Here is a 26122-nt window from a genome sequence, read left to right on the forward strand (position 1 = left end):
GTTGAAGTGTAAACAGTTATTTATAATCATTGTGTATATCATTGTTCAACTTTGATTTCTTTATTCTGAACCTCTTCATATAAGTCCTTCTCTATCCCTGAAGCTTTTTAGATTTAGATATATTTTTGTCCCATTGGCCATACTTAGAATCATAGAATAATATATTTAGAGTTTACAGATGAAAGGACTAAGGCCAAAGGAGTTTAAATAATGTGTCCAAAGTCACATGGCCAATAAATAATAGAAATGTGATTTGAATCCAAGTCCTCTCACTTGAGAGTCAGTGTTCTCATCATTAAATGTCACTTTGGGGATGAATTTAATCCTAAATTTTTAGTTTAATTTGATTTAAGTTTAGTTAGATTAGGTCTAAGAGAAATCTGTGCAATAAATAATATGAACAAAGCCTATAACTTTTTATGCAGCATTGTTGATAAGTATCTGGGAACAAAATTGAATGAAAATTTGTAAAAAATAGCCACCAAATATCTAAAATGGTTATAAATTCACCTTTCCCATAAAGCTTCTGTCAAATTTTCCAAAGAAATTGTATTTTTATAGATTTTAGGATTTAGAATGAGAAGGAACCCTAGAGATCTTTTTAGACCAAACTCCTTTTAGAGTTAAGCAACTTGTTAAAGAAGCAAAATTGGACTTTATACTTGTCCTGGCATGCTTTCTTATTCTTTCCCTGCCCCCCATTTCTTGATGGAAATTTCCTGTGATAGGAGAGACATATTACTATTTTAAAAAATTTGTATCAAAAGTTCAGATTATCATCTTTAAATTCTTGAGTAACAATGGTTTTTTAAAAATTATTTCTAGAATTTATATGCTGTTTTCATAGGAGACCCATGTGGTTCAATGTGGCACATTTTCTTAGGAGAGCATAAGTGACCCATAAAAAATCATTTGTTTACAAACTGCAAATTAGTTTTTTAATTATTATTATTATTTTAAGCTAGGCATATAGAGTATGAAAATAAAAAAAAAATTAGAAAATATCTAAGATCAAAGGATCTATTATATGCATAATATCAAGATGGTTCAGAAATTTGGGTTAGAATTTGATCTGGAGAACTTGAGGAAATCATGGATTATAGAATACATATATATACAGATGAACTTTACTTTTTGGATTTCTGTCCCTAATTCTTCCTTCATCACATTGATAACTCTGTCCTTATTAACCCTTCTTTTTTATATTTTATGGTTATTCATTTGCTAAAGTTGTGAAAGAAGATATATAAAGGACATTAATGGTACCTGGAAGAAGAACCAAATTAGTAGTCCAAGCTAATTGATGATGTTTTCCAAAAAAATTACTCTGAAGGTCCTATACAACAAAGGTGTCCAGTGTCTTGGTACTTTTAGTAATATGTGCTATTTAAAATTAGGGAAATTTTTTTTTGTTTAATTCTATCTTTAATTTCTCTCGTATTAACACATTGTTTAACATGTGAACAGAGTGGAATAGATCTTCAGAATTAACAGGAAAATATAATCCTTTTAAAGGTTCTATCCAGGAAATCCTGTAAATATGATACTATATCATTTTGACTTCAAGGAAATAAAAAGGTTAAGAAGAGTACATTTCCATGCCTTCTATCCATTTTCTCCACATTCTTCTACTCTTCTAAGCAAAGAAAGTTTATGTGGATGAGTTATATTACTATTACAATTAACAAGATAATTGCATTTGCATTAATACATATTTCATATAGTAGACCAACATGAGCATTTTTACTTCTAGTATATGTTAGAAATATACTCCCAAGTAAAGTTTCAGATTCTTGAAATCTATAAGACGTGTGTGCATACATTCATACGTTATTATGTTGAGGTGTCATATGGTTTTATAACACATATTTATATTATATGCAGCAGTTATAGTATTATTATTATTAGTAGTAATATTAGACACAGAAAATGGAAACAATTTCCTCTTAGAAACTTCTCAATCCCTGTGCACTGGAAATAAAATTGTTAGTCCTTATGAAGTAAATAATCTCTTTGTGTAACTATCTTCAAAACATAGATGTATACACATGTATATATGTGTATATATATGTATGTATGTTTATATATGTATATGTATACAGATATATTCACATACATTAGTTTCAAGGATCTTTATAATCCTTTAAAATAGTCCTGTACGTTATCGTGATGTATAACATTGTGTAATTTTCTTCTGAAGATCTGTTTGGATATATTTGGTGATATTGTTTTAATCATACTTCTGATAACCAAAGAACTATTATTCTTTTTACAGCCTTGAATCTAGTACTACAAATGACAGGAAATGTTTTATATATTGCTCTCTGTTTCTTGCAATGCAAGGATCAGGAGAATCAATTTATTTTCTTGACTCACTCCATTACTTGTTCCAAAGGTTAGTAAACATTATGAATGGGTATCACAATTGAATTTTCCATCGATAACTTTAGACACTGAACCATATGTTAAAATGAATAGTTGGAGTTTCCTTACAATAGCCACATAATCTTATTAGTTCTTTGAAGATATATTATAGATAGGAAAGATAAATACAAAACCAGATAGCACTATATTGTCTTCAAATGCCATTGTAGTTCATTCTTCTAAAAGGCTGCTAAAGTCACCTAGAACTCTTTTGGATATAAAATGCTGACTTAATTTTTTTTTTAACACACTGTGAATTGTCTCTCGACTTCAAATCACTGTTATAGAAATAAAGGTAGTATAACTTTAGTATGGCTCCAAAAAGATACATATAAACATATCATATGATGTGGTTTCATAAAAAGGGTATCAAAATGATTGTCAGGAACTGTGGAACTCTGTCATAAATTAAGTATTTCTGGAACAATCACTTAACTTTTGGCATTGTCATTTTTCTCAGCTAAAAAATAACTTGGATTTGAGAATATCTGAAGGTTTTTTCCCCTGATCCTGAGTCTTAACAAAATTCCTCAAACATGACAACTTTTTATTTCAATTAGCATTTACTAAAACATCTTTCTATAATTTTAGAAAATGGTTTGTGACTAGTATTGTATAATACTAAAGACATTTCTCTATTGAACTTATATGTCTAAAATGTTTTGTTTTGGTAGTTGTTGTTTTTTTTTAATCTCTGAAGAAAAAGTCATTGAGAAGCCTCATTTCTTTACTTCAAATTCAATGCTGAATAAGTTCTGCATTATGTTATGAAAACGCACCCTGCTTTGTTGAAACTGGGGTAATTTTCTTGTATTACATAGAATCCTGTGTTGTTAGTCTTAAATTTACTGTTTAATGAGTTCTAATTTAGACATGACTGCATTATTACTGTGTAATATTACAATCCTCCTAAGCATCAATTCAGTTAACCAAAGGAAAAGTTATAACAATTAGAATCATAGAACCAAGGAGCAAAAAAAAAGAAAAGGATAATATTGTACCTTGATGAAAACTTGAAAATCAATTGATCAAAGAGAGGCTGACCATTTGTGCTATCTATCTAATTTGTATATCTCCAAATATTCTTTTATCAGTTTGTTATTCAATTATTTCAATTATGCCTGACTCTTGTGATCCCATTTAGTTCTTTTTTTGACAAAAATATTGGAATGATTTGTCATTTTCTTCTTTAACTTATTTTACTGATGAGAAAACTGAGGCAACTATGGTTAAGTGACTTGCCAAGGCTAATAAGTTTCTGAGACTGGATTTGAACTTAGGTCTTCCTCACTACATGCCTAAAACTATCACTACCTAATTGCCCTTTTTGTTACTTTAGGGATGATAAATTTTATAATAACAACATAAAATAATAAAAATAATTTTCTAACATTTTATAATCTCTCTTGGGGTAAGACAGAACAAGGTAAGGTTAAAGAAAATGTCATCACATTTAAAATATCACTCATAATTCTGGAAATTAATATTTGAATTAAACCTGAAAGCTTTACCCTAGGAAACTAAAATTATTTTCACATTTACAAAAGTTATGGAAAATTGTGTGTTTTTCTATCCTTTTAGAGCTATTCTTCTTTTAAACTTTTTATTTTTTCTTCAATTTGTAGCCATTTATTTATTTCTGAATTCTCATATGAAGAAATTAAATTGCTCATGCCTAGTTCTTAATATATAATGTATTAAGAGTAATAATGCTAATGACATAAATTTTCTTTTGATTTAGGAAAAGCTTGCTCTGTATCCAGGAGAATGGCATGCTTTGCATATTCAATTATTATTCTTTTCTTATTTTGTTTGTCATTTTGTAGAGCATCATTTTATCTTCCTTTGTTTTAACTTTCATAGTATCTTGTCTATATTGAATTTAACTAATGACAAATACATCAGATAAAGAAGTTTTTCAAACTGCCTAAAATTTGGATTTGCATTTTAACAAACAGACTTAGTTATTGGCATGTTTTAACAGATACACAATCTTGTTTGTATTTATTTTGTAAAAAATAATTCTATATTAGTCCTAGATAACCTTGTAACTTGCAAATTTTATAGTTTTTCTAAAACAAAATACTGATAAATACATTGCAATAATACAAAATGAAGTGAGGAAATATGTTTAGTTCACAGGCTGCTTTGTGATTATTAAAACTCAAAAAAGTACAAATAAGATGTTCACTAGTAAAAATTTAGTCCTGGGTTTTAATAGCCCAAATTCAGTTTTAGCCAGAATACTATTAAATTTGGTTTTTATCCTCTATACTCTCAAAATTGGGCTACAATGTTCTGATATGTTGGATATGTGTTTGTACTGATTTTGAAATATTTGTAATTAATAGTGTACATTGATGTTCTGCTTGTAAATCATTAAAGGTTCCACCAACATCTCAGTAAATCCTGAATTTTGATATTTTAAACATCATGCTTTCTAAGACTTTCCTATCATAATGCTTCACATTGTTGCTTTGCGCTCATACTGGTCATGTCATTTTAATGTATTTCCTGTTTTGATTGGATATAATTCTTTAAAATTAAATGTAAATTTTGTTTATCATTGCCAAATGGCAATAATTTATTAGGGTATGAATTACTAAAATTTCTAACTTATCACAATTTTGTATAAACAATTTTCTTCTCATCATAAAAAAATTAACATTTATCTAGCCCTTCTGCTTTAAAGATCGTATTGATTATTGATGAGAATTTTTTGTTTCAATACTATGGTTTCTTTCTAGTTATTTCATATTTAAATAAACTCTTTTTTTCATTTACATGTTTTCAGTACCTTGACTAGTGCACAGGTAATTTTTTTTTTGGTGAGATTTATTTAGTAAGTCACATAGGGAGTATGAAATGTCATTCTTATTATTGAAACAAATGTATTTTCTCCCTCAATGGCAAATTTAGATTAGATTTTAAACAAAGTAAATAGCATTTTGGCTCACTATGAACAGCTGTATTTATTCAGCTGAAACGAAAATAATTTTTCATTTCAGTTCTTGCTATTAGGTGTTCCTTTAAAGCATTTATTTTATACCATTTTTTCCCTAAGGAATCATTACTTAAAATAATTTATGGATTCTGTCCTGAAGTCTATCTGCAATAGTTCTCAATGCAGATACGTGCAAAGACAAACATGTAAGATACATGAGCAAGTTCTTGCTGACCTATACAGGACCTTCATCATAATAGGTCATATTCTAGCTCCTGTATTTTTGACAAATAGCTTTGCTGTAAAAAGCTCTGTCCATGCTACTGAAATCTCTCATGATATATGAGAGTGTCTCACTGATAAATTCTAATGTCAGACTGTGTATGATGGTGATTCATCAGGTTGCAAAATGTGTGTTCAAAACCCATTGAATTTGTAATGTTCAAATTCAGAATGTTTTAAAATTAACACTCCTCTTCTTTTTCTTCTTCTCTATTGAAGGAATTCCCAATTACCATCTAGATAATTCAGAAAAGACTGTTTTAATTAGAGACTATTTAATTAGAGATTCTTCCAATAATTTAATTCAGTTCAATTAATAAATATAAAATATCTACTCTGTGTAAGTCATTTTGTCAATAGTTGGGAGGTAAGGAAGGCAAATTTCCCCTACTGGCAATTAAAATTATAAAAATTCTATTCTGTAAATGTTCTTTGGCCAATAATATTTTGACAGTGTGGAATAAGTTTGCTGTTGTAAATGATAAACAATTAATTATGAGTAGGAATAAAAATAATTAACACAGAAGTCTTCTGCCATTGCAAACATAAGTTCTTCATCTATGCCAGTTGTATTTTATTATATCAAAGAATTTTTTTCATTCTAGTCCATGTTAGGTATATGGAGATGTACATATTTTTGATACATGAAAAAAGTTGAAAAGAAATCAATTATTCTTGAAGCTAAATTGTGAATTACGTTTATGAAATGATTAATAACTTCCAAGATTTCAAACATATTACCTTTTCCATATTATTCTAATCACAGAGGTACTTATGTAGCATTAATAACTATTTTAATCTGAATTAGTCTTTTTGGTGTTGCTTAACTTTTTAGTACAAACTGCATAAACTTTGAAGCTATGAATAATTTTATTCAATTCACACTTCTTTCAGAAATCATTAGATTTAAAATCAAGTATTTTGGATTAAGAAATGTCTACCACCTTTCAACTGTGTTTTGAAATGTAATCTTGCTTTTTTTTAATATTATGGAAAAAGAAAATATTTCTCCAGGTTTTATTTGCAAACATCCCAAATAACTGAATTATTTGTGCATTCTTATGAGATTTAACCAAACTATATGTTTAGGGTCACTTTAACAAGAGGAAAATATTTTTGAGGAAAAAATTATCTTTGGAAAATATCTTGTTAAAATTTGGCAGAATTTTCTGTAAAGCAAAATCCTTAATATTAAGATGCAACTGAAGATTAAATTAAGCATTTTCTTTAATTCAGATATTGGATTTACATTGTTTGAATACCATAATTAAATCTTGTCTTTAAGTTACCATGTGGGGAAAGGAAAAAACAACAACAACAAATCTGGGATCACACTCTAAATACATAATACCCTTATGATTTTTTCTATATTCAAAGTATAAAACATTGTTGCTATTTTTAATATCACAGAATTATAAAATAATCTACAAAATATATTTTTCTGCATGAGTTGTAATTAAATACCCCAAGAAAAATTTGTCGCTTCAGAATTCAGAACTCCATTGTAACAGAAAGATGTGTGTGTAATGTTTTTTAATTCGCCGTTAAAATGATTATTTTTGTCAGATAATATCTCTCAGAAATTGGTTTTATTTAGAAACAAAACAAGACAAAAGCAATTGATTTTAATCCAAAATGTATTTTTCCTCATAAAAAAAGTTTTCACATACTCACTGTGTCTACTCTACATAATTTGTCCATTTTGTTATACCACGTGCCAATTCAAGTTTATCTGGTCACTGAAAAAACTCGTGACTAATATGTGTAATGCAACACAGGAGGAGGTATTGCTCAGTTCGACTACTCTTACATACCTAAAAAAAATACAGAAAATGTTCTTGTTCACTTGAGCTGTATTCCAGACAGAAAAGTCAAATGAAAGGTCTAGAAAATGAAGTTGTTTTATTTGGTTGCCACAGTACCCTTTGAAGCCAGCTAATTAAAATACATTTTTAAATGCTGAACTCATACATGTTTCCATTTATCAGCAGCAGCACTGATGAAGTCTAGACTTCTTTCTAAAGAATAATATTTCTGTTCCTTTGATTTAGCACAACTGTAGTCTTGTGCTTTTCTTCACAGAAATTGTTTTTTTTTTAAACCATTTTAAGATATGTTTGTTGGAACACCTATGACAGTTGCTTTTACTTCAAGTGCTGTGCTTTTCTCTTTTCTTGCATCCCAAAGGCTGATTAGAGGAGGATAAAGCTCACTAAATGCAAATGTTGGCTTCTGTAGGTAATTCCGAACGTAGCTGTGTCCAGCATCACAGTTCATCTCCTGGGAGATGCAGCTGAAAAGACATATCACACTGATTACCCCAAGAAGACCTCCTAGGCAGGCAATGAATGCTGTTATATTATTCTTTTCATAACTTTTAAGATCAAGATCTAATCCTTTTGTGGTGACATTAATACATTGTTTTTTGTTTTGCTGGTAGATAGTAGGGATATCAATACAGATTTTATATTCTGTTGATGGATTCAGATGTGTGAGATTATACACCTTGACATCAGATGGTATCCGAGCACTTTGGGCAGCATGAGAATTTTCAGTTTTAACAAAAGCAGTCCATTTAACACTGGATTTAAGAATTTTTGAATTTGCTTTCCAAGATACCAGAACTGAATTAGACTGAACATCTTTTATCTTAATATTCAGAGAACCATTGTTATCATGGGGAAAAGAACCATCAACTTTGATCATAATTGACTTTAGATCAGCACCAACCAGGTTAGTTGCTATACAAGTGTATAAACCACCTTCCTTTGGAGTTATGTCACTTATGTCTAAAGTACCTTCAGAATGGACATAAAACTTGTCAGAAAGAGTATTCGGCAAGAGCTTGTGACCTGATGGTGTGATCCAATAGATTTCAGGCTCTGGCTCTGCTGTAGCTCTACAATGCAATGAAACATAACTCCCAGCTTCTAAATCCAGATTAGAAGGAAAACTTTCAGGGGCAATCAGAGGGAGACAAATTTCCATCATTTCCCTGAAATGTACTTGCCGAACATTCTGACCCTGAAATTCAGGAGGGTCCACACAAAGCAGTGAATCAGGCTCCATCAATCGAATATTGGTTTTATTCATATTGATCCAGCGGATAACACAGTCACACCTGATGGGATTGCTGTGTATGCTGATTTCTTTGAGGTTTGGCAGGGACTCAATGGTTCCATGGTACAGGGCACTGAGGGCATTACTGTTGAGCATGAGTGATTCAAGTTTGGGAAGTCTGTAGAATGCATTTGGATGGATGTATGATAATCTAGGGTTGTTAGTAGCTTCTATTTTTCTTAGATCTGGTAAATTGTCAATAGCAAGACTATCTATAGAAATTAATTCAGGCATATTATTTATCCCCAATTCTTTTAGATGTAACATGTTGCTAAAATCTCCTCTTCGTATTCTATTGATAGGATTCTTATTGAGATCCAAAAATTTGAGGTTAATTACTTTTTGAAGAGCCTCATGAGGCACTTTAACAAATCTGTTATCATAAAATGAGATGCTTTCTAAATTGTCCAGGCCAACCAATGCATTATCTGGTATTTCGGTGAGGTTTATGCTAGCTATTACCAAACTGCGGAGATTGATAAGTGGCTTAAAGTTCATATCTTTGATTCTGATGATTGGATTCTCTCCAATCATGAGAATCTCTAGATTTGGAATAGCTTCAAACCACTTACTGTTGATCATCTGCAATCTATTTGAATTGAGATGAAGTCGAAGAAGATTATGTAGACCAATAAAGGCTCCTGGTGAAATGGTAGAAAGGAAGTTGTGATTAATATAGAGTTCTTGTAAATTGTTTAGCCTGGACAGACATTTTTCAGGCAGCTCAGTAAGTTTATTTTCCTCCAGGTAAATGGAAAGAAGTTGAGGCATCTTTCTTACATTAATATTGGTGACTGAGGATAAGTTGTTTTGTGATAAGTCCAGGCCAGTGAGGTTCACTGGAAAATCTACTGAGTTTTCAATTTTTGCAATATTGTTGGTCTGCAGCAATAGGATCTGTGTGTCAGCAGGTAATCCTTCCGGGAAATTAAAAAGCCCCAAATCATTACAATCCACTGTGAGAGCTTCCATGTACATGGATCTTGGAGTAAACCAAGGTCTAATTTCACAAGTACATGATGGTGGACAATCCACTCTTTTATCTACTGATTGTACCAGTGTAATGAGAGCTAGGCCAAGTAGCACCTGAATTTTGAGTGGCATGTCCTTCATTTTAGCACTCAGTCTTCAGAAATACAATGGACTTTTAAACATTCCACAGCAGCTGCTCTTAAGTTCAGTAAGATCTGGCTGGTAAGGAAAATGCTTGCATTTGTCAAATGATAAATACCAAGGAAATATAATGTTTGTCTTCCTGGAAAAAAGTGTCAAACCTGCAAATGCATTGTCCAAAAATCCCATGCATATTGAAGAACAGAAGGTCACTATTGTCCTGATGAGATGAAATTGATAAGCTTTGTGAAGATGGAATATATAGAGATGATCACTGGAGATTAAGCAATTCATTTATTTAGGAGTAATAATTTCATATCCCATGCTTGATTAGTGTCTGCAATAATAGCAGCATGACCTACAATTTAAGCAAAGGAAATAATTAGTATAAAAAGGCATTGCAGACTTTTAATTAATTTAGGTACCATTGAAAAATTGTCATTCTTTTTTTAATGATTATTTTCCCCAAGCTTGCCATTGATGCTTTGTAGCTCTTGATATCATCTTTTCCCCTTTACAACTCATATAATTCTTGCTTTCTACTGCCTCTATTATACTTTCATATTTTGTTTTCTACACGCAAAGTGGCGTAATCTCACCTGTATATGTTTATAATATATGTATATGTTTACATGTTATCTGCTTATTAAAATATTCACTCCTTGAGGGTAGGGACTGGTTTTTTTTGTCTTTGTAATCACAGTGTCTAGCTAAGTGAACATACTAGATTCTTAATAAAAGCTGTGTGATTATTTTCTATATTAAAAGAATTGAAGTAAATAATCATTTCAATAAGCAGCAAAAAGCACAGTACAAGGTACATAGTAAAAGTTAATTCATGCTAATTTACTGGCTACAATTAAATAATCCTATTATGTCTCAAATTGTGATGTCATTCTCTTAAGGAATGATAGAAGCATATTTGTTCAGTTAAAAAAAAATACTGAATTTCAATTGAATGTTCCATTGTTCTTTCTATAGCTCTACTTCTATCAGATTTTTATTTTGGAATATTTTGGATAATTACACCTAACATTTACAAAGCAGTGTTCTGTTAGCAAATCCTTTTTTTTTAAACATCTATTGTCTCACTGATGATCACAACCATCATCTATTATTATTATCTCAACTTTATAGATATAGAAACTGAAGCTGAATCATATTAAGTGACTTGCCCAAATTCACTTAACTTATTTATGAGGCAGGATTTGAACTCAGGTCTTCTAAATTCCAAGAATAGCTCTCTAGCCACTATATCATATGATGTTGACAACCTCATATCTTCCCAAATTTTGAAGTTCCACCTTTATGCACACAGTTCCCATATTAATTTAATTTAATTCAATAAATCCTCACCTTTCATCTGAAGTGCAGAGTGTGTCTCCAGCTATCTATAGTTATAGGACAATGCTTAATACACCACTGCTACCTCAAACCCAAAATTTCATGACTTTTGATGCTGTGAGTCCATTCCTTTTGAGCTCACAATTTCCCTGTGGCTCCATAATTCATTCTGTGACCAATGTTCCCAAGCTTGTGATTAATGTTTTGTACCTTTCTCTTTATCTCTCATTCAAAATGATCATTAAGTCCTGTCAATTCCTCCTTTACAAAAATCTATTTTGTAACCATTCTCCTCATTATTCTTTCTGCCATGATTATAATGCGTATACTTACTACTATGCTCCTAAATTTGCCTCCTAACCAGTCTTCCTGCTTTTACTTTCTAGTTCAGCCCATAAACCCACCCTGTATAGCATTGCCAGATTAATATTTTTGCGCATAAATGTGCTTTGATCATTCTGCCACTCAAATATCTTCCCAGCCTACTTTTGTCTACTAAATAGGGCCAAATTTTTTTACTGGCATTCTACATTATTCTGGCAAGTATGAGCTGTAGTTCTGCTTTGTCCCAATGCATGTCTTTGTTCATGTTGTTCCTCATGCCTGGAATATCTGCTCACCCCTTCTTCATTTTTTCATAAGCTGAAGTACAACTAAAATGTCACCTGGTCTCTAAACCTTCCTAGCCCTATTTCTCTCATTTCTCATATAATTTTTAGTTACACCATCCATAAATCACATACATCATGCAATAATGACTGTCATCATATTGTGCATTTGTCTTTTTTCTCTGATAGATTCTTTGAATCATTTGACTTGTTTGTTCTCAAAGCTATTCAAAGCAAAAATTCAGTGTTTCATTTTTACCTAAAGATGTTTTATATTAGTTATTACCAATGAGCAAATGTCTATATTATGTAAATAAAACAAACTTATATAATGCTTCTTCAAATGAATACTCATGTGTTTATAACAGAAACATGATTAATCTGACACACACTGCTTTTTTTTTAATTTCATAGATGCTGTTTGAAAAAACAGCTTTTTTGCATGCATACTATTTTTAATTAATCATACTGCTAACCATTTTTGCTTTAACTAAACAACTTCCAGATCATGATTGTAGTGATGATGAGCTATTTTCATTCCAAAATTTGTCTTGAAACAATGATTTAAAGCAATCAACATTTTACTACATGCCTCTTTTCTTTTTTTCTCCTCCTGAAAAACATTGTAGTAATGTAAGACTGCATAATTGCTTTATTAATATTGATGAATATATTTCAAAATTTGGCTACTATGTATAGACAGAAATAATATTTTTAGCTTCAAAGAAACATCTTAAACCTATATCGTTGTCTCTAGAAATAGTTAGATAAATAGATAGGTAGGGATCTTCATTGAGTTCTTACTGTATATCAGGGACTTGCTAAATGATGAGAGCACAAATGAAAGGAAATAGAAAAGTACCTGTCCTAAAAGAGTTTGTATTCTTATTGGAGAAAGAAACATGTAAAAGGTAATTTAGTCCTTTAACTTAAGAGGAAAAAAGGGTTATTCCTTTAAAATAAGATTTCAAATATAAAAGTGGTGTTGAAGGGGAAAATGAATATGTGTGCTGTGGTATGACTTGAAATATCAGGAAATGGTATAAATAGGCTTTGGCCCCTAAGAGATAAAAGTAAAAGCTGACCATTGATCTATAAGTGCTAAGGCATATGGCAGCAAAATTAAGAGTTCAACTGAGAATATATGACATTAGTATAGTGGGCTAGGAAGAGAGGCTTAGGTTTAAGTTTTATTCTACCATCAATCATTTGTTCTATGTTTTTAATTGGACTTGTGAATTCATTGGCACAGGGCTTCTCCCAAGAGGCTAATCATTTTCTGCTAATCATCAGCCATTCTTAGAAAGTAGCCTGAGATTAAGTGACTTGTCCAGCATCATAGAGAGGCAAGACTTGAACCTGGGTATTCCTGACTCTTAAGTAATTTTCTTTATCCTATGTCATATTGCACATTTGCAAATATTTAAGTCCTTTAAATGGAACAGCCTTTGTTATTGAGCAGCCAAGTCGTTCAACGTCAGCAAGAACTGAATTCAGATGTGTCCTCAGACACTGTGTGTTCCTAGAAAACTACTTAAACTTGTTTTGTCTCAATTTCTTCATCTGCAAAGTAACTGGAGAATTAAATGGCAAACCTCTTTTAATATCTCTGCCAATAGATGGGTTCAAAAGTCAGACATGACTAATTGACAAAACAACAACAGAGTTTGGACTAACATTAGATCTTCCCCTTTTCCTTTTTAAGTTGTCACTAAAGTTTTATCTATAAGAATAACTATTGAGTTCCAGATAACTACTGTTTTAGACTTACAATCAATGTAATATTGAATTACAGTTGCTGAAGTCAAGAAGTGAGACCATTGAGGTTCATTGGCTACATATATTAACTACTTGATTTGACTCTGAGTCTCCTGCCTGATTATGTCTGATATCCATATTAATTTTTTTGTATTCCCTTTATGCTTGTTTAAAATCATGTGTATCTCCATCTTAGTAGCATACAACTTAAAAGAATTCATTTAAATTTAAAAAACATATTTCTGTCATGGTGCCAAAGACATATCCTCAGCTTTCCTCAATTTATGTGCTAACTATAAATACAGAATATATAGATTTCCATTGAATTACAATTCAAATTAATCTAGTGAGAAAAAAATCCTACAAAAGAAACATCAAGCATAATGTCTGACTTACATAGTAGGTGCTTAATAAATTTTTATTGATTGATTATTAATTCAGAAAATGCATTTTATGACAATGAATGGGATAAATAAGAGAAAATAAACCTAAATTAGATTCTAATTCATCAGACAGGGAAAAAAGAAATACTTGACTTGGACAAAAAACACTAGCCGTGGAGAAAACAAATCATGTTTCTGAAAGTTTCATCTTTATCACAGTGTTGTAAAACTAATTTTTCTGTTAAAGAAATTCCTAGATTTGCAATCAAAGGACCTGGGTTCAAGTTATTTCTACCAGTATTGTGACCTTGAAAGTATAACTTTTTTCCTCTGTGCTTAAATCCCTTAATTGTGAAAAAAACACAAGAGACACAAGATCATAGAATCACATTGAGATGAAAAGAACTACAAAGATCATTTAGCCCAACTCCCTCATTTTATAGAAGAAGTAGTAATAGAGAAAAGAAAAATTGAACCCAAGGCTTCTAACACCATCTCTAATTTCCTTTCCACAACAGAGTTCTTTTATTTACATAAGAAATATTTATATCAAGCATTTAGCATACATTATTCTATCCTTCCTACAACCCACAGGAGATAGTTGATGATAGATATTATCTTTATTTTATATTTTGATTATATGAGTTGCCTGTGGTCACATAGCAGGAGATGAAATTCAAATTCAAGTGTCTCTAGTTTTTTTAGAGACTTCATTATTTTTTCCACCACGCCATGCTGCCTCTCATAAAATAAGAAAACTTCATTGCACTACCTAGTACCAAGGTTCTTTACAGCTCTCTTATTTGATTAGTATGAATTCTCATGTAGAGTCTATTTAATACTATTTCAAATAAGACAAATGAAAACAAAACAAAATATTTTTAGCATATCTTTGGCAAATGTTGTATATGTTTATTATACTTGGCAGATCTGGAAAACATATTTTTCTTTCATTTGTTCTTTGCTCGTTTTTATCATATCTGTTATTTGATTACACCAATAGTCATCCCATTTTGACCTAATCTGAGTTGCAGAACATCTACAGATAAGTAATAAATACAAACCAGTGATGAAATGATAAGATTAATTTCCCCATAGAATGTTGGAAGAAATCTCCAGTAGAGAAAGCATGATTGAAGGCTAGTTTGAAATTTGGCATTTGTTATTGTAGTATTGATCATTTCATGGTCCTAAAAAGATAAAGAATCTCTCTTACTAATAGAATATTTGGAAGGAGTCAATCTCAGAGACAGTCAGAAGCCAAAGTTATTCTTTATTTCTTCTACTGGATTTGGAAGTCCCCTGTAGATTGTAAAGTCTATGAAAATGAGAACTGTGCTTGCTTCTAATTCCATAATTTTGTTGGTGTTAGGCAAAGACAATTTAGGCACTTCAGAATAATTAGATTGCTTTAATTACTTAAAAAATTATATTGAAGTTTTTTACTCGGAATTTTGTAACTTTTCAAGTTACCCTTTCCTTAAGTTTTAAACATGTTAGTTATTAATGATTGTAGACTTTCCCATGGAGTAGAATGTTATTCGTTATTACTTCAATGGGATGCAGATCCACTTTTTAGCAAGTATATATTATCTAGTAAGAGAAAGTTAGCCTAAAACTTAGTCTGGAAATTTTGTCATTCAGTTCTTGTGTCATTAGGTGAAATGATTACTTAAAATCTCTATCATTTATATTCACATAGAAAAACAAAATAAAATGATTTTTTAAAGCTAAAATAGGTTTTCTGTTAAAAGTTGAAGTGTTAAAATGTAAAATTTAAAGTATTTAGGAAAGAATTATTATTTAAAGAAACAATGAGTTTAGGAAGACCTGACTTCAAATCCAGCCTCAGACATCCTGAGCAAGTAATTTAACTCCCTTCACCTCCAAAAAAGGAAAGAATGAAGGAATGAAGGAAAGAAAGAAAGAAGAAAGAGAGAAAAGGAGGGATGGAAGGAGGTAGAAAGGAAGAGAGGAAGAGAAGGAAGGAAGGAAGAAAAATAAAGGAGGAAGGGAGGAAGAAAAAAGGAAGTAAAGGAACAAAAGAAAAGAAAAAATTAGGATAGGTGATGAAAAAAATCAAACAAGGGATAAAAAAAGAGGACAAAAAATGAGGATTTAATGACAATAAATGTATCTGGGTCATTGTTATTTTGAGTGATACCATTCTTTTCACTACCTAGCTCTTATCTACATTATTTCTGAAGATCCTGTTATCCTTTTCTCTTATTTTCAAAGTCATTTGGTGTTTTCATGTCATAGTAAAAGAAATATCTAATTGGATATTGACAAAAGGTGAGAAAGACAATGCTGATGAATTGTCTACTGTTGTTGAATGTTTTCAGTGTTCTGAATAAATGACTTATATAGATCAGTCTCAACAAATAAATATCACTTGAATAATCATTTAATTTTTTGAAAAATATTAATTACTTCTATATGACTGTTATATTTTAAGTATTACTCCAAATTATTCCTGCAATTGAAATCATATTATAAAAACAAATAAAAAAATACTACTTTTTGAATTCTGGAAAGGCTAGGCAAAAAATGGATATTTTTTATTTAGAAATTCCAGAAACACTAATAGGAAATTCAGAGGAACAAAGGGAACCCAGAAAAATTCTATTCCATGAAGTGAATTGTAAAAATAATTTTCACTTACATGAAAAATAGATAAGATGATGAGTTTTCTTCATGATCTATTAAATTTGATTTCTCTTTTTGATCTTTTAAATAGATGGCTAAGATTTTCTTTTTGTCTTTTGTCATTATGACATTAAAAATGGCTAATGGAATGGAACAAGAAAAGGAACTCTTCACTGATTTAACTTTAAGCAGATAATCTAACTTGTCTTTAGATGTTATCTATTTGTGTAAATCCTACTAAAGTAAGAAGTCTGTGGGTAAATTACTAAAGTTCTCTTAAATCTGAGTGTGTGTGTGTGTGTGTGTGTGTGTGTGTGTGTGTGTGTGTGTGTGTTAGAGAAAGAGACAGGCAAAGACAGAGGCAGAGACAGAACTGCTTTTACTAACATGCCCTGGGATAAAAAGAGTGCCTGGTTTTATTTGATTTGATTTCTTTTAATTGCACTCCTACAGTGGATCAACTCACCAAGAATTATCACCATATTTAGGGGTTGATGTTGCCTACAGAATATGAATACTCTCAACATTGTTTCTTGTTACTGAAGTAACGAGCATCTAAGAACAGATTCAGAAAGACAAAAAAGGGAAAATACATCAGATTTTGGCAATCTTTCTTTTTCCACTTCAGTGGTCAGACAGTGATAAAAGTGGAAATGTAGCAGTTACACTGTAGTGGGCCCTACTGGCAAAAGCGAAAAGAGTTCACTTTACAAGGACCAATTTAGAGGTGGAAGCACTTTCAAAACACAGCTGCTCTTACAAAGCTGCCTTTCAGATTTGTTCATAGAACAGTCTCTTAAATTCTGCCATCATTTCAGAACTTTTTTCTGGACATTACCACAATGCTGACTAAAAAAAAAAGAGGAAAAAGACATTTCATATCTTTTTTTTTAATCTCTGTTTTTGTGCGCATCATTGTAAAGCATTATAGATTTCAGAACAAAACAAGAAAATAGAACTTTCTGATATGTATTTTATATCTGATCTCCAATAAACATTCAGTTAAATCCCCATTAGGAATTTTTTTCTCCCTTTCTTTTCTTTCTTTTCTTCCTTTCTTTTTTGTCATATTTATTGAGCACATAGTATAAAAATTTAGATCCTTAACATATTTTCAATCTTGGGAATCTTTGGATAAAAATCATACTATATTTGTTGACCTAACTCATTCTCTTTCCTATATTCTTTATTCACAAATATTTTACCCAATATGCCATTCCAGAGCCTTCAGAACTTCACAACTGAGGCTGCTGCATTTGTTGTCATTGCTAATGGCATCCCTCCAGGGAAGAAATTATGAAGCAGAGGTAAATTACAAAAAGATTTTGTATTTTCTTTTTAAAATAAAAATAGGGAGAGGTGAGAATAGTGTTATGAATAGTGTTATCCTCTAAAAATGTATGTACTTTCATTAAATTAACTCCTTTTCCTTGATTAAAACCTCACTTTCATAAATATAAGCAATGTATTTTCCAGTAAGTTTGTTCTTTTCAATTTCTAGGCTCTACAGTTATTAAGAAAATACAGTTGTTCCTCTTCCTAGTTTTGAAGGTATTTGATTCATAGGATCATCTAGTTAGGGTTGGAAGGGATCATCTAAGTCAATCTCTATTTTACACTCAGAAGCTGAGGCCCACAAAGTTTAAGTCACTTGCCCAAGAAAATACAGCCAGTCAGTGGCAGAGGCAGCGTTCAAATCTTAGACCTCTGAATCTAGCACATTTTTCACTGAATTAAAAGCAAAAATAAAGTATGATTAAATAATACTATAGGTTTAAAGCATTATCAGTGAATTTTCAAGACCTATTAAATGCTGCATCTCAATGTAATGCATTTATTATATACTACTCAATAATCACAGAGATGGATATCAAATTTAGCAGCAAAAGAATGAATATTTATATATCTCTATTGAGAATCAGTTTAATTTTCCGAGAGGTTTTAAATATAGTTTACAAATATAACTAACTATGCTAAATCTGTCATTTCTGGTCTGGTAGGATTGGGACAGGCAGTTTTGAAAGATGATTTTTCCTTAAGAGTTTGCAAGATTCATTATTCTGTGTAGTATGTCTATTAACTGCATAAGACTATTCAGTGACATTAGACATGATTTAAAATTTCAAGTTTCTCTAATTCTTATGTCTATTTTTATTTTATGAATTTCTGGCTATATCTTTTCTTTCTCTTTTTGGCCCCCAGACATAGATTTTGCCTGAGGGAGAGCCAAAGGCTTGAAATGTTTTATATGAGAGGAAGACAAGATAAAGTCTCAAATTAGAGGCCATTACAGGAAAGCAATATTAGGAATTCTTATACCATACTGAATGCCTAATACCTGCGGATATTCTAATTTTCTAAAAAGGAAAATGTTTGTAGAAATGTAAAAAATGTAGAAACAGTTTGATATGAATGTTAACTATTAAAAAATGTCTTCTATTGATTAAGGGGATTTATTTTTAGTTCTTCTCTCAAGAAATAATGATTCAAATATTTCTGTCATCTTTCCCTGTTTTTTGAAGAAGTAAAATAAAAGGCCAAGAAACTGAAGTAGATGAAGAAAGGAGGAAAATTTTCTTGATACTCTGGTGTTTTTATAATAATTTTCAACACTGAATCAAAGGAACTATGGGGAAATCAGCATATTCTGCCACAGAATTTAGATCTGCAAAGAATATTATGGATTATCTAGTCAGCATCTTTGTTTTGTGAATAAAGGAAATGAGGCCCACAGATATTACAGGGATGATTAGGGGTAGGACTGGGACCAGGTCCTAGGTCTTTTATCCCGTCCATTGTGTTTTTCATCATTATTTATGATATTTTATGGATAGGAAGGATATTTTCTCTTCAAAAATCACTAGAAAAGAAATGATATTAGTTGGCCTAAGTTCAATAACTAATGAAGACTAGAAGTTGCCATGACTACATTAAGAAGCTCAATTTTCTTCTGTAGCAAATTACTATCTGAACTCATTTGTGTAAAAAATTTGAATTTACTTTTCCCATTATCTATCTTTATATTCGCTTGTTATAAGATTCAGTCTTTCTTTTCAAGTATAATTGAAGGCTTCATATCCGTTGGGTATTGTTGACCATTTGAATGGATGCCATGTCATAATAGTTGTAGCAGATGAGTCTATTTGAAGACCATTTATTTTTTCCTGGATATTAAAGCTAGGAGAAATTCATTTTTCTCTTCCTCCAAAGTACTAATTCATTTCTTGAATTTGAATTTATTATTCTTAAGGAAAGTTTTTATGTTAATATTTCAGAATAGTCGAACAGATATGATTCTTAAATTGGGACAAATTAAAAACTGAAAATTTAAGAGAAAAGAATCTCAACTAAAATTGATAAAATAGCCATAAAACCAGATATCTGATTTTGTTTCCCCCTTAATTTAATAATATTACCTTATTTTCTCTGAAGTATCATGTAGTAAATAAACTTGAGGCACTGCATTTTAATCATGTAATTTGAATAATGAAGGCATTTAAATTTTTTGATTAGTTATATGAAATTACTCCTGATAAAGCTTACTTAGTTTATGATCATGTTCATACACAAGATAAAGGATAAATTTGTTAGATATCCAGATAATTTAATCATGGAGCATAAACTGTTGGGACTGACTAGTTCCTTTGTTCAATTTAATTAAAGAACTATCAGTGGAGATGAGTGCTTAGTTCTGCTAAGTTTTTTTTTTTATATTTTTGCCAATTCAATAATTAAAAGTGTATGTTTACATTAAAATCTTAGTTCTCATCAGATTACTTTTGGCAACAAATCTAAATATTTGATGAATCTTATTTCCTGTTATTTACAGTATACTTTAGTGTGGTCCTTCCACTTGTGAATTTATTACAAGGCATAGGCAAAAGTTTGGACATGAATGAATAATCCAATATTTATTATTAGAATTCACATTCATGAAGTTATAGGTCTGTTAGCCAACTGGCAATTCATTCTAGAGAGAGGTAGAAAGATCAGAATGATTCCAGAAGTTCTTGACAAATGTCACGTTGGCTCTATTTTACTGAAAAACCTAAGCCATAAGATCAACTGGGAACTGAATGAATCTGTAATGAATTTTAGGATAAATTTAGGTCACTTTCAAGTTTTCATAGCACATTCCATCCCTGGATCTACCAGAGGTTGGAATTACAGTCGCTTTGAACCTGGGCTGAAACCAATATGTCCTCTCTGCTCAGGGAATGATATTGGAAGGCAAAGTCATCCATAGACTTCATTATTTTTATTATTTCTAATTTTGGACACTCCATTACAAATAGAATTTTAGTATATGTGAGATTTGAAGAGTTCAAAGAAAATAATCAGTAGCTGTTGCTTTTTATTTTTAAAAAATAGTGATTCATTTCACCTCTTGAGAAATAAACAGGAAAGGCTATTTTCTCAATTCCTTTTTCTCTTTTAATCAGATGGTTTTATTACTGTCAATAAGAGTAGCTAATTTTATACAATATAGTAATATATACAAAGTCATTTACATATAGCTTCTCTTTTGGTCCTTACAATTGCCCTGTGAAGTAGGATTTATTATGATTCTCAATTTACATGTAAGAAAATGAAAGCTTTGAAGTTAAGTGACTTTCCAGGGATCATACAACTAGTCAGCACCTGAGGTAGGATTAGAACTCAGATCTTTCATATTCTGAATCTACTTTCTATCTATTTTCATCAATATATCAAAATGCTACAAAAATGATATTAGTTTGGGATTGAGCAGTCAGTCCATACTTTGGATTGGAAAACTTTTGGACTGAATTAGAAGAAATGAGTCAAAAAACTCAGCTCAGCCGCTAGTAAAATCATTATGTGATATTGGGATAGGTTATGAAATCTATGCCCCATCTCCAAATTGAAGGTATCATCTTACTTGATAATCTCTAAAGTCAATCAAAAAGACTTTATTAAATGTTTTAACAATGTATTGTTTTAGCATCTGGTGATACAAAATACATAGAAAGGAACTTTCTCTACTCTGAGGACCTTACATTCTGATGGGAAAGACATCAGGAACACACACACTTACTATCCATTTATACATGCAAATATGTATGTAAATACATACATATATAGATAAATTTATATAAAATCATTAATTACAAAGTAGTTTGTTAGGGAAGGAACTTACAGTTGAGAGAATCAGGAAGTTTTCTAACATTTGGTAATTCTATGATGAATCATTTAAATGAACTAATAAAAGAAGAGTCACCTAAAAGAGCATTCCTCTTAATGAAGTGTTTTTTTTTATTTTAACTTTCATTTATTTTTTTCTCTTCACTTAAGTTTGTTCACAGATTACTTATATTGAAATTTGGAATTTATACATTCTTGTATATACTCACATATACAGAAATCTTCAATAAAATGATATTAGTCTTTAAATTAAGGGTTATTAATCTGGATTCAGTGCTTTATTTTGAGATTTTGAACTTGAATGATTAAAAAAACCCTTTATTATAATATTTTCTTTGAGATCTGTATTGTATTCCATAAATTTAAAATAGTATTCTGAGAAGGTATCCTTAGGTTTTTACCAATTGCCAAGGAATTCCAGCACAAACACATTTTAAAACCTTTGCTTTAAAGATAATCTTTAGCTTCTGATTTTTTTTAGCTTTCTGAAATTGCTAGCCTCTTTTTCTTTCTTTAACTTAGTTTTGTATGTTTTGCAAAATATCATTCTTCCTGCTCTCTCTCCCTTCTTCTCTCTTTCTACCCATCTTATCCCTTTACCCTCACTTTCTCCCTATCAATTTTGCTCCATCTCTCTCTCAACCCCTTGGATCCTTAGTTTCCCCATCTGCAAAAGGAGTTTCTTGGAGTGGATACAATTTCAGCCTTTTATCCTATAGTTTTGTGGTCCTTTCCATAGTACTATTTATAAGAAGCAGCATGATATAATAGATGGAAAACTAGATTTGAAGTCAGGATGAACTGAGTTCAAGTTCTCATTTTGATGCATATATATGTTGTGATGGTGGGCAAGTCACTTAATCTCTTGGTATTGTCAACAACTTTATATGACTCAGTTTCAGAGAAGTTGCTAAATTCTATAGGTGAAGGGACTTTCCTATGTTAATGAAGTCACAGATTCAGTTTCTATCAATATTCCATCACCATAGTGCTACTGTGAGAAAAGACATTCTTAAGATGTTAATGTCCTACAGAAATATTATTTGTTATTGATAATATTACCATGACATATTTTAGCAGAATAAGAAAAAGAAAATGGTAAAATTAAGAGATGATATAGATTGTATAAAAAGTTTAGTTAAGCTTAAAATATTAATTCTAGAAAAATAGTTTACTTTATTATTGTTCTGTATAATTTTCAAGATTTTTTTTCCTCACAGCACTCTGCAGCATAGTACAGGAACAACTTTAACCTCTTTCTTGGTTGCTATTATATTATATTAGGATTGAAAGATTTGTATAGCCATAATCTATGAGAGAAAACAGATTTGAATTTGAATTTCTAACATGACATTTATAACTTTGTAGTATTTACAAAAAGTTTCATACCACAGTAGAAATTATTCAATTATAATTGTCCTTATAAAGAGAAGGGAAAAATCCAGATCTTGGCAATGTTTCACATCATTTGGAATGATTTCTGTGTGCTTATGAATTACCAATTTGGGGGTATACTTCATTTTAATTATGAAAAGCATTTTGATTTGTATTTCTTTTTAATTATAATTTTTTTCTCAACTGAGCAATTTATTAATAATATTATATATAAAGTTGACTTTTGTATATGACTAGCAAAACATATGATTATCTCCAAACCCAAACTTGCCCTACTGAGCTTATATTTTGTCTCTGAATGAATATACTAATATTCAGTATCACAGGAAATACTGTCAAGATAGCATTATGGTAGCTTATTCCATTTGATTCTAGAAGCCAATGGATTTGATTGCATAATTTGCTTGTTTTTACTTTCCTTCATTTTTTCCTAATTATTTACTATTTTTTACAATCCTAACCATTAGCCATCTGTTACAGGGTAAAAAATAAGTGTTCATTCAATGTTTTTTTTTTTTTTTTTCCTTTTTATAACACTGGCTTATCCTCTATATCAATGTAACCTTTTTTTTTTTTTTTTTTTTCCAAATCTGGAAACTCAGAAACTTTGATTGCTTTAGGTGATAGGAAATATATAGATTAAATAGGGAGTGATGTCTTCTCTTTAGTATTCAGTATATGGCATTAGGGAGTGTAATGAAAAAGGCATGGCTTTGTGGTCAAAGTTTTGTTACTAGCTTGCAAAATGCGGCAACTAATGTCACCTCCTTGGGCCTCAATTGTTTTTAGCTCTAGAATTAGATTGGATATCCAAGGTCTCTTTCTGTTTTAAAATTTATTTATTCTATTTATCCACAATTACCTTGGAAAAAAATAAAGACCACTAAGTAAATAAATTTGTGTACCCATGATTTGCTTTTGAGCAAAACTGAGCAAAAAAAAAATTTTGAGCCCAAAAATATATTGCTAATGTGGCTTCAAAGACTTTTTGTCTATTGTCATATATAGTGCTTATCGGAATAGTTGACATGCTTTGCACATGGCAGGGGGCAATTTTGACATATATAGGTATTTGTCACTAAGCTATCATTCATTTATTATTCCTGGATAAAGAATAACCTATATCTTATTCATGAAAATTATGAAAACAATTTAGAATCATATATTATGATGTTTTGATATGTTATGAAGTCCTACATTTAGATGCATGAATAGTAGATTCAAATGGTAGAATGTGTATATTTTTCTCTAATTTGGCGCATAGTCAAGAACATTCTATAAACATATATTTAAGAAAACTTTTAAAAATAAAATAAAATACAGCTTTTTTCGTCTATAATTGCTTTGCTGCTCATTCATTGGATTCATCTTTCTTCTGCTTTTTCTTTTTCTTCCTTGAATTATTCTACCAGATAATAGTTTGTAATTGAGAAAATGAACCCTATATTAAAAGGAATAGGATGCTGCAATTTGGTGTCATTCTTAAAACCAAAATTGTTGGTTAATTCTGATTTTTGATGTTAGAAAAAGTAGTGATTAATTCTCTACATTTGATCGAGTATAATGATCTCTATAAAGTGATAGAATAGATGGTGTCACCCTAAATCTATACCCTCTCATACCAACATTACTATTTTTTTTAAAATTGCTTTCTACTACATTTCTTGATAAAATCCTTGTCAATTTGCCAATTTATATAGTTCACATTACACCTTGCACAATAATTTGAAAATTCATGTCTCACACATACCTAACCCAAATCATAAGACATTTCTGTTATAACACTTTGGGTAGAACAATTAAACAATTTTAGTTGTTGTTTTGCACTCCACGTTTCCTTTTTCATTAGGCATATGCCTGAAGTCTTTGAGAACAAAATGTACCTTTACTTTGTGATTCAAAGAAAGTAATAAAAATTCCACAACAATAACAAGAAAAGATTTCCAAATGAGCTGCATGTCAAAATTTATTGCTTCTTAGCTTTCACAAATAGGAGTCTCTATGGAATATAGGCTAATTTTATGCAACAACCTGACATAGACATTACAGGAAAAAAATTGTTTTTTCTTTTATTGGTGCCCCCAAGTAAGTACTTTATCATTATCAGGAGAGATGTTTTTGTGAGAAAAAATGTAACCCAGTATAGATAGGATTGAAAAGATCTTCATCACATTTGAACTCTTGATTTAGTTGTTCTAATCAATGGAATTGGGATTGGTTTTTGAAGAAGACATGGAAGCCCCTTCACAAGATTCCACTGATATACTATTGATATAAGACTGAAAAAATATTTTAGTTATGATATTATAGAGAATTAGAAATTCCATCTGAGAAAATGAAGTAGATGATCTTTGACCTGTTCCTTTCCATTTAGCATATCCTACAAAGATAGTATACAGTTATTAGTAAATATAATATTATTACTAAGTAGTTTATTTTTCCATTTACTTTTTATTAAGGACAAGAAAAATAAAAAGAACTCTTTAATAAAAATGTATTTGGAATCCTAATCAAATAAATTCATTTGGTCAAAGATTTGAATGACAAATTTAACAGTGCTGTGGAAAGTTACATTTTTGATAAGAGATTTCTACTATCAAATATATTCAAATATTTTGCATTTAAATTTTATGAGTGTGACATCTTTATATGTATGCGGATATCTTAAATCTTAGTGTAGTAAAATTACTCTGTCCAAATAAGACCTCATTTTTCTCATGATGCTCTTAAATTTCACATGCTATTGTTTTCTTTGACTAAATGAACTTAATTTTGTTCTAAGTGCATTTATATTTATATGTTCTAAAATATCTCTTTTTACTATTCTGACACTTATGTGAAAATGAAGAGAAAATATTCCTAAGAGTAAGCAGAAATGATCTACATATGAGATGATATGAAGTATTCATTCAGACAAACTATCTGGAGTCAGAGGTCCT

At 30.5% G+C, this 26122-nt stretch overlaps 1 protein-coding gene across 1 annotated transcript in view; it reads right to left on the reverse strand.

Moving 5' to 3' along the window:
* Nucleotides 1-7224: 7224 nt before the first annotated feature.
* LRRN3 (leucine rich repeat neuronal 3) overlaps nucleotides 7225-26122 on the reverse strand; it is a 56429-nt gene continuing 37531 nt past the window's right edge. The window contains exon 2 of the mRNA XM_052000977.1: nucleotides 7225-10241. Within this exon, the coding sequence (XP_051856937.1) occupies nucleotides 7757-9883 (2127 nt within the window). The 5' untranslated portion in view covers nucleotides 9884-10241 and the 3' untranslated portion in view covers nucleotides 7225-7756. The remainder of the gene's footprint in view (nucleotides 10242-26122) is intronic.

This window comes from Antechinus flavipes, chromosome 5 (genome assembly GCF_016432865.1).
Source record: "Antechinus flavipes isolate AdamAnt ecotype Samford, QLD, Australia chromosome 5, AdamAnt_v2, whole genome shotgun sequence".
NCBI classification, from domain to species: domain Eukaryota; kingdom Metazoa; phylum Chordata; class Mammalia; order Dasyuromorphia; family Dasyuridae; genus Antechinus; species Antechinus flavipes.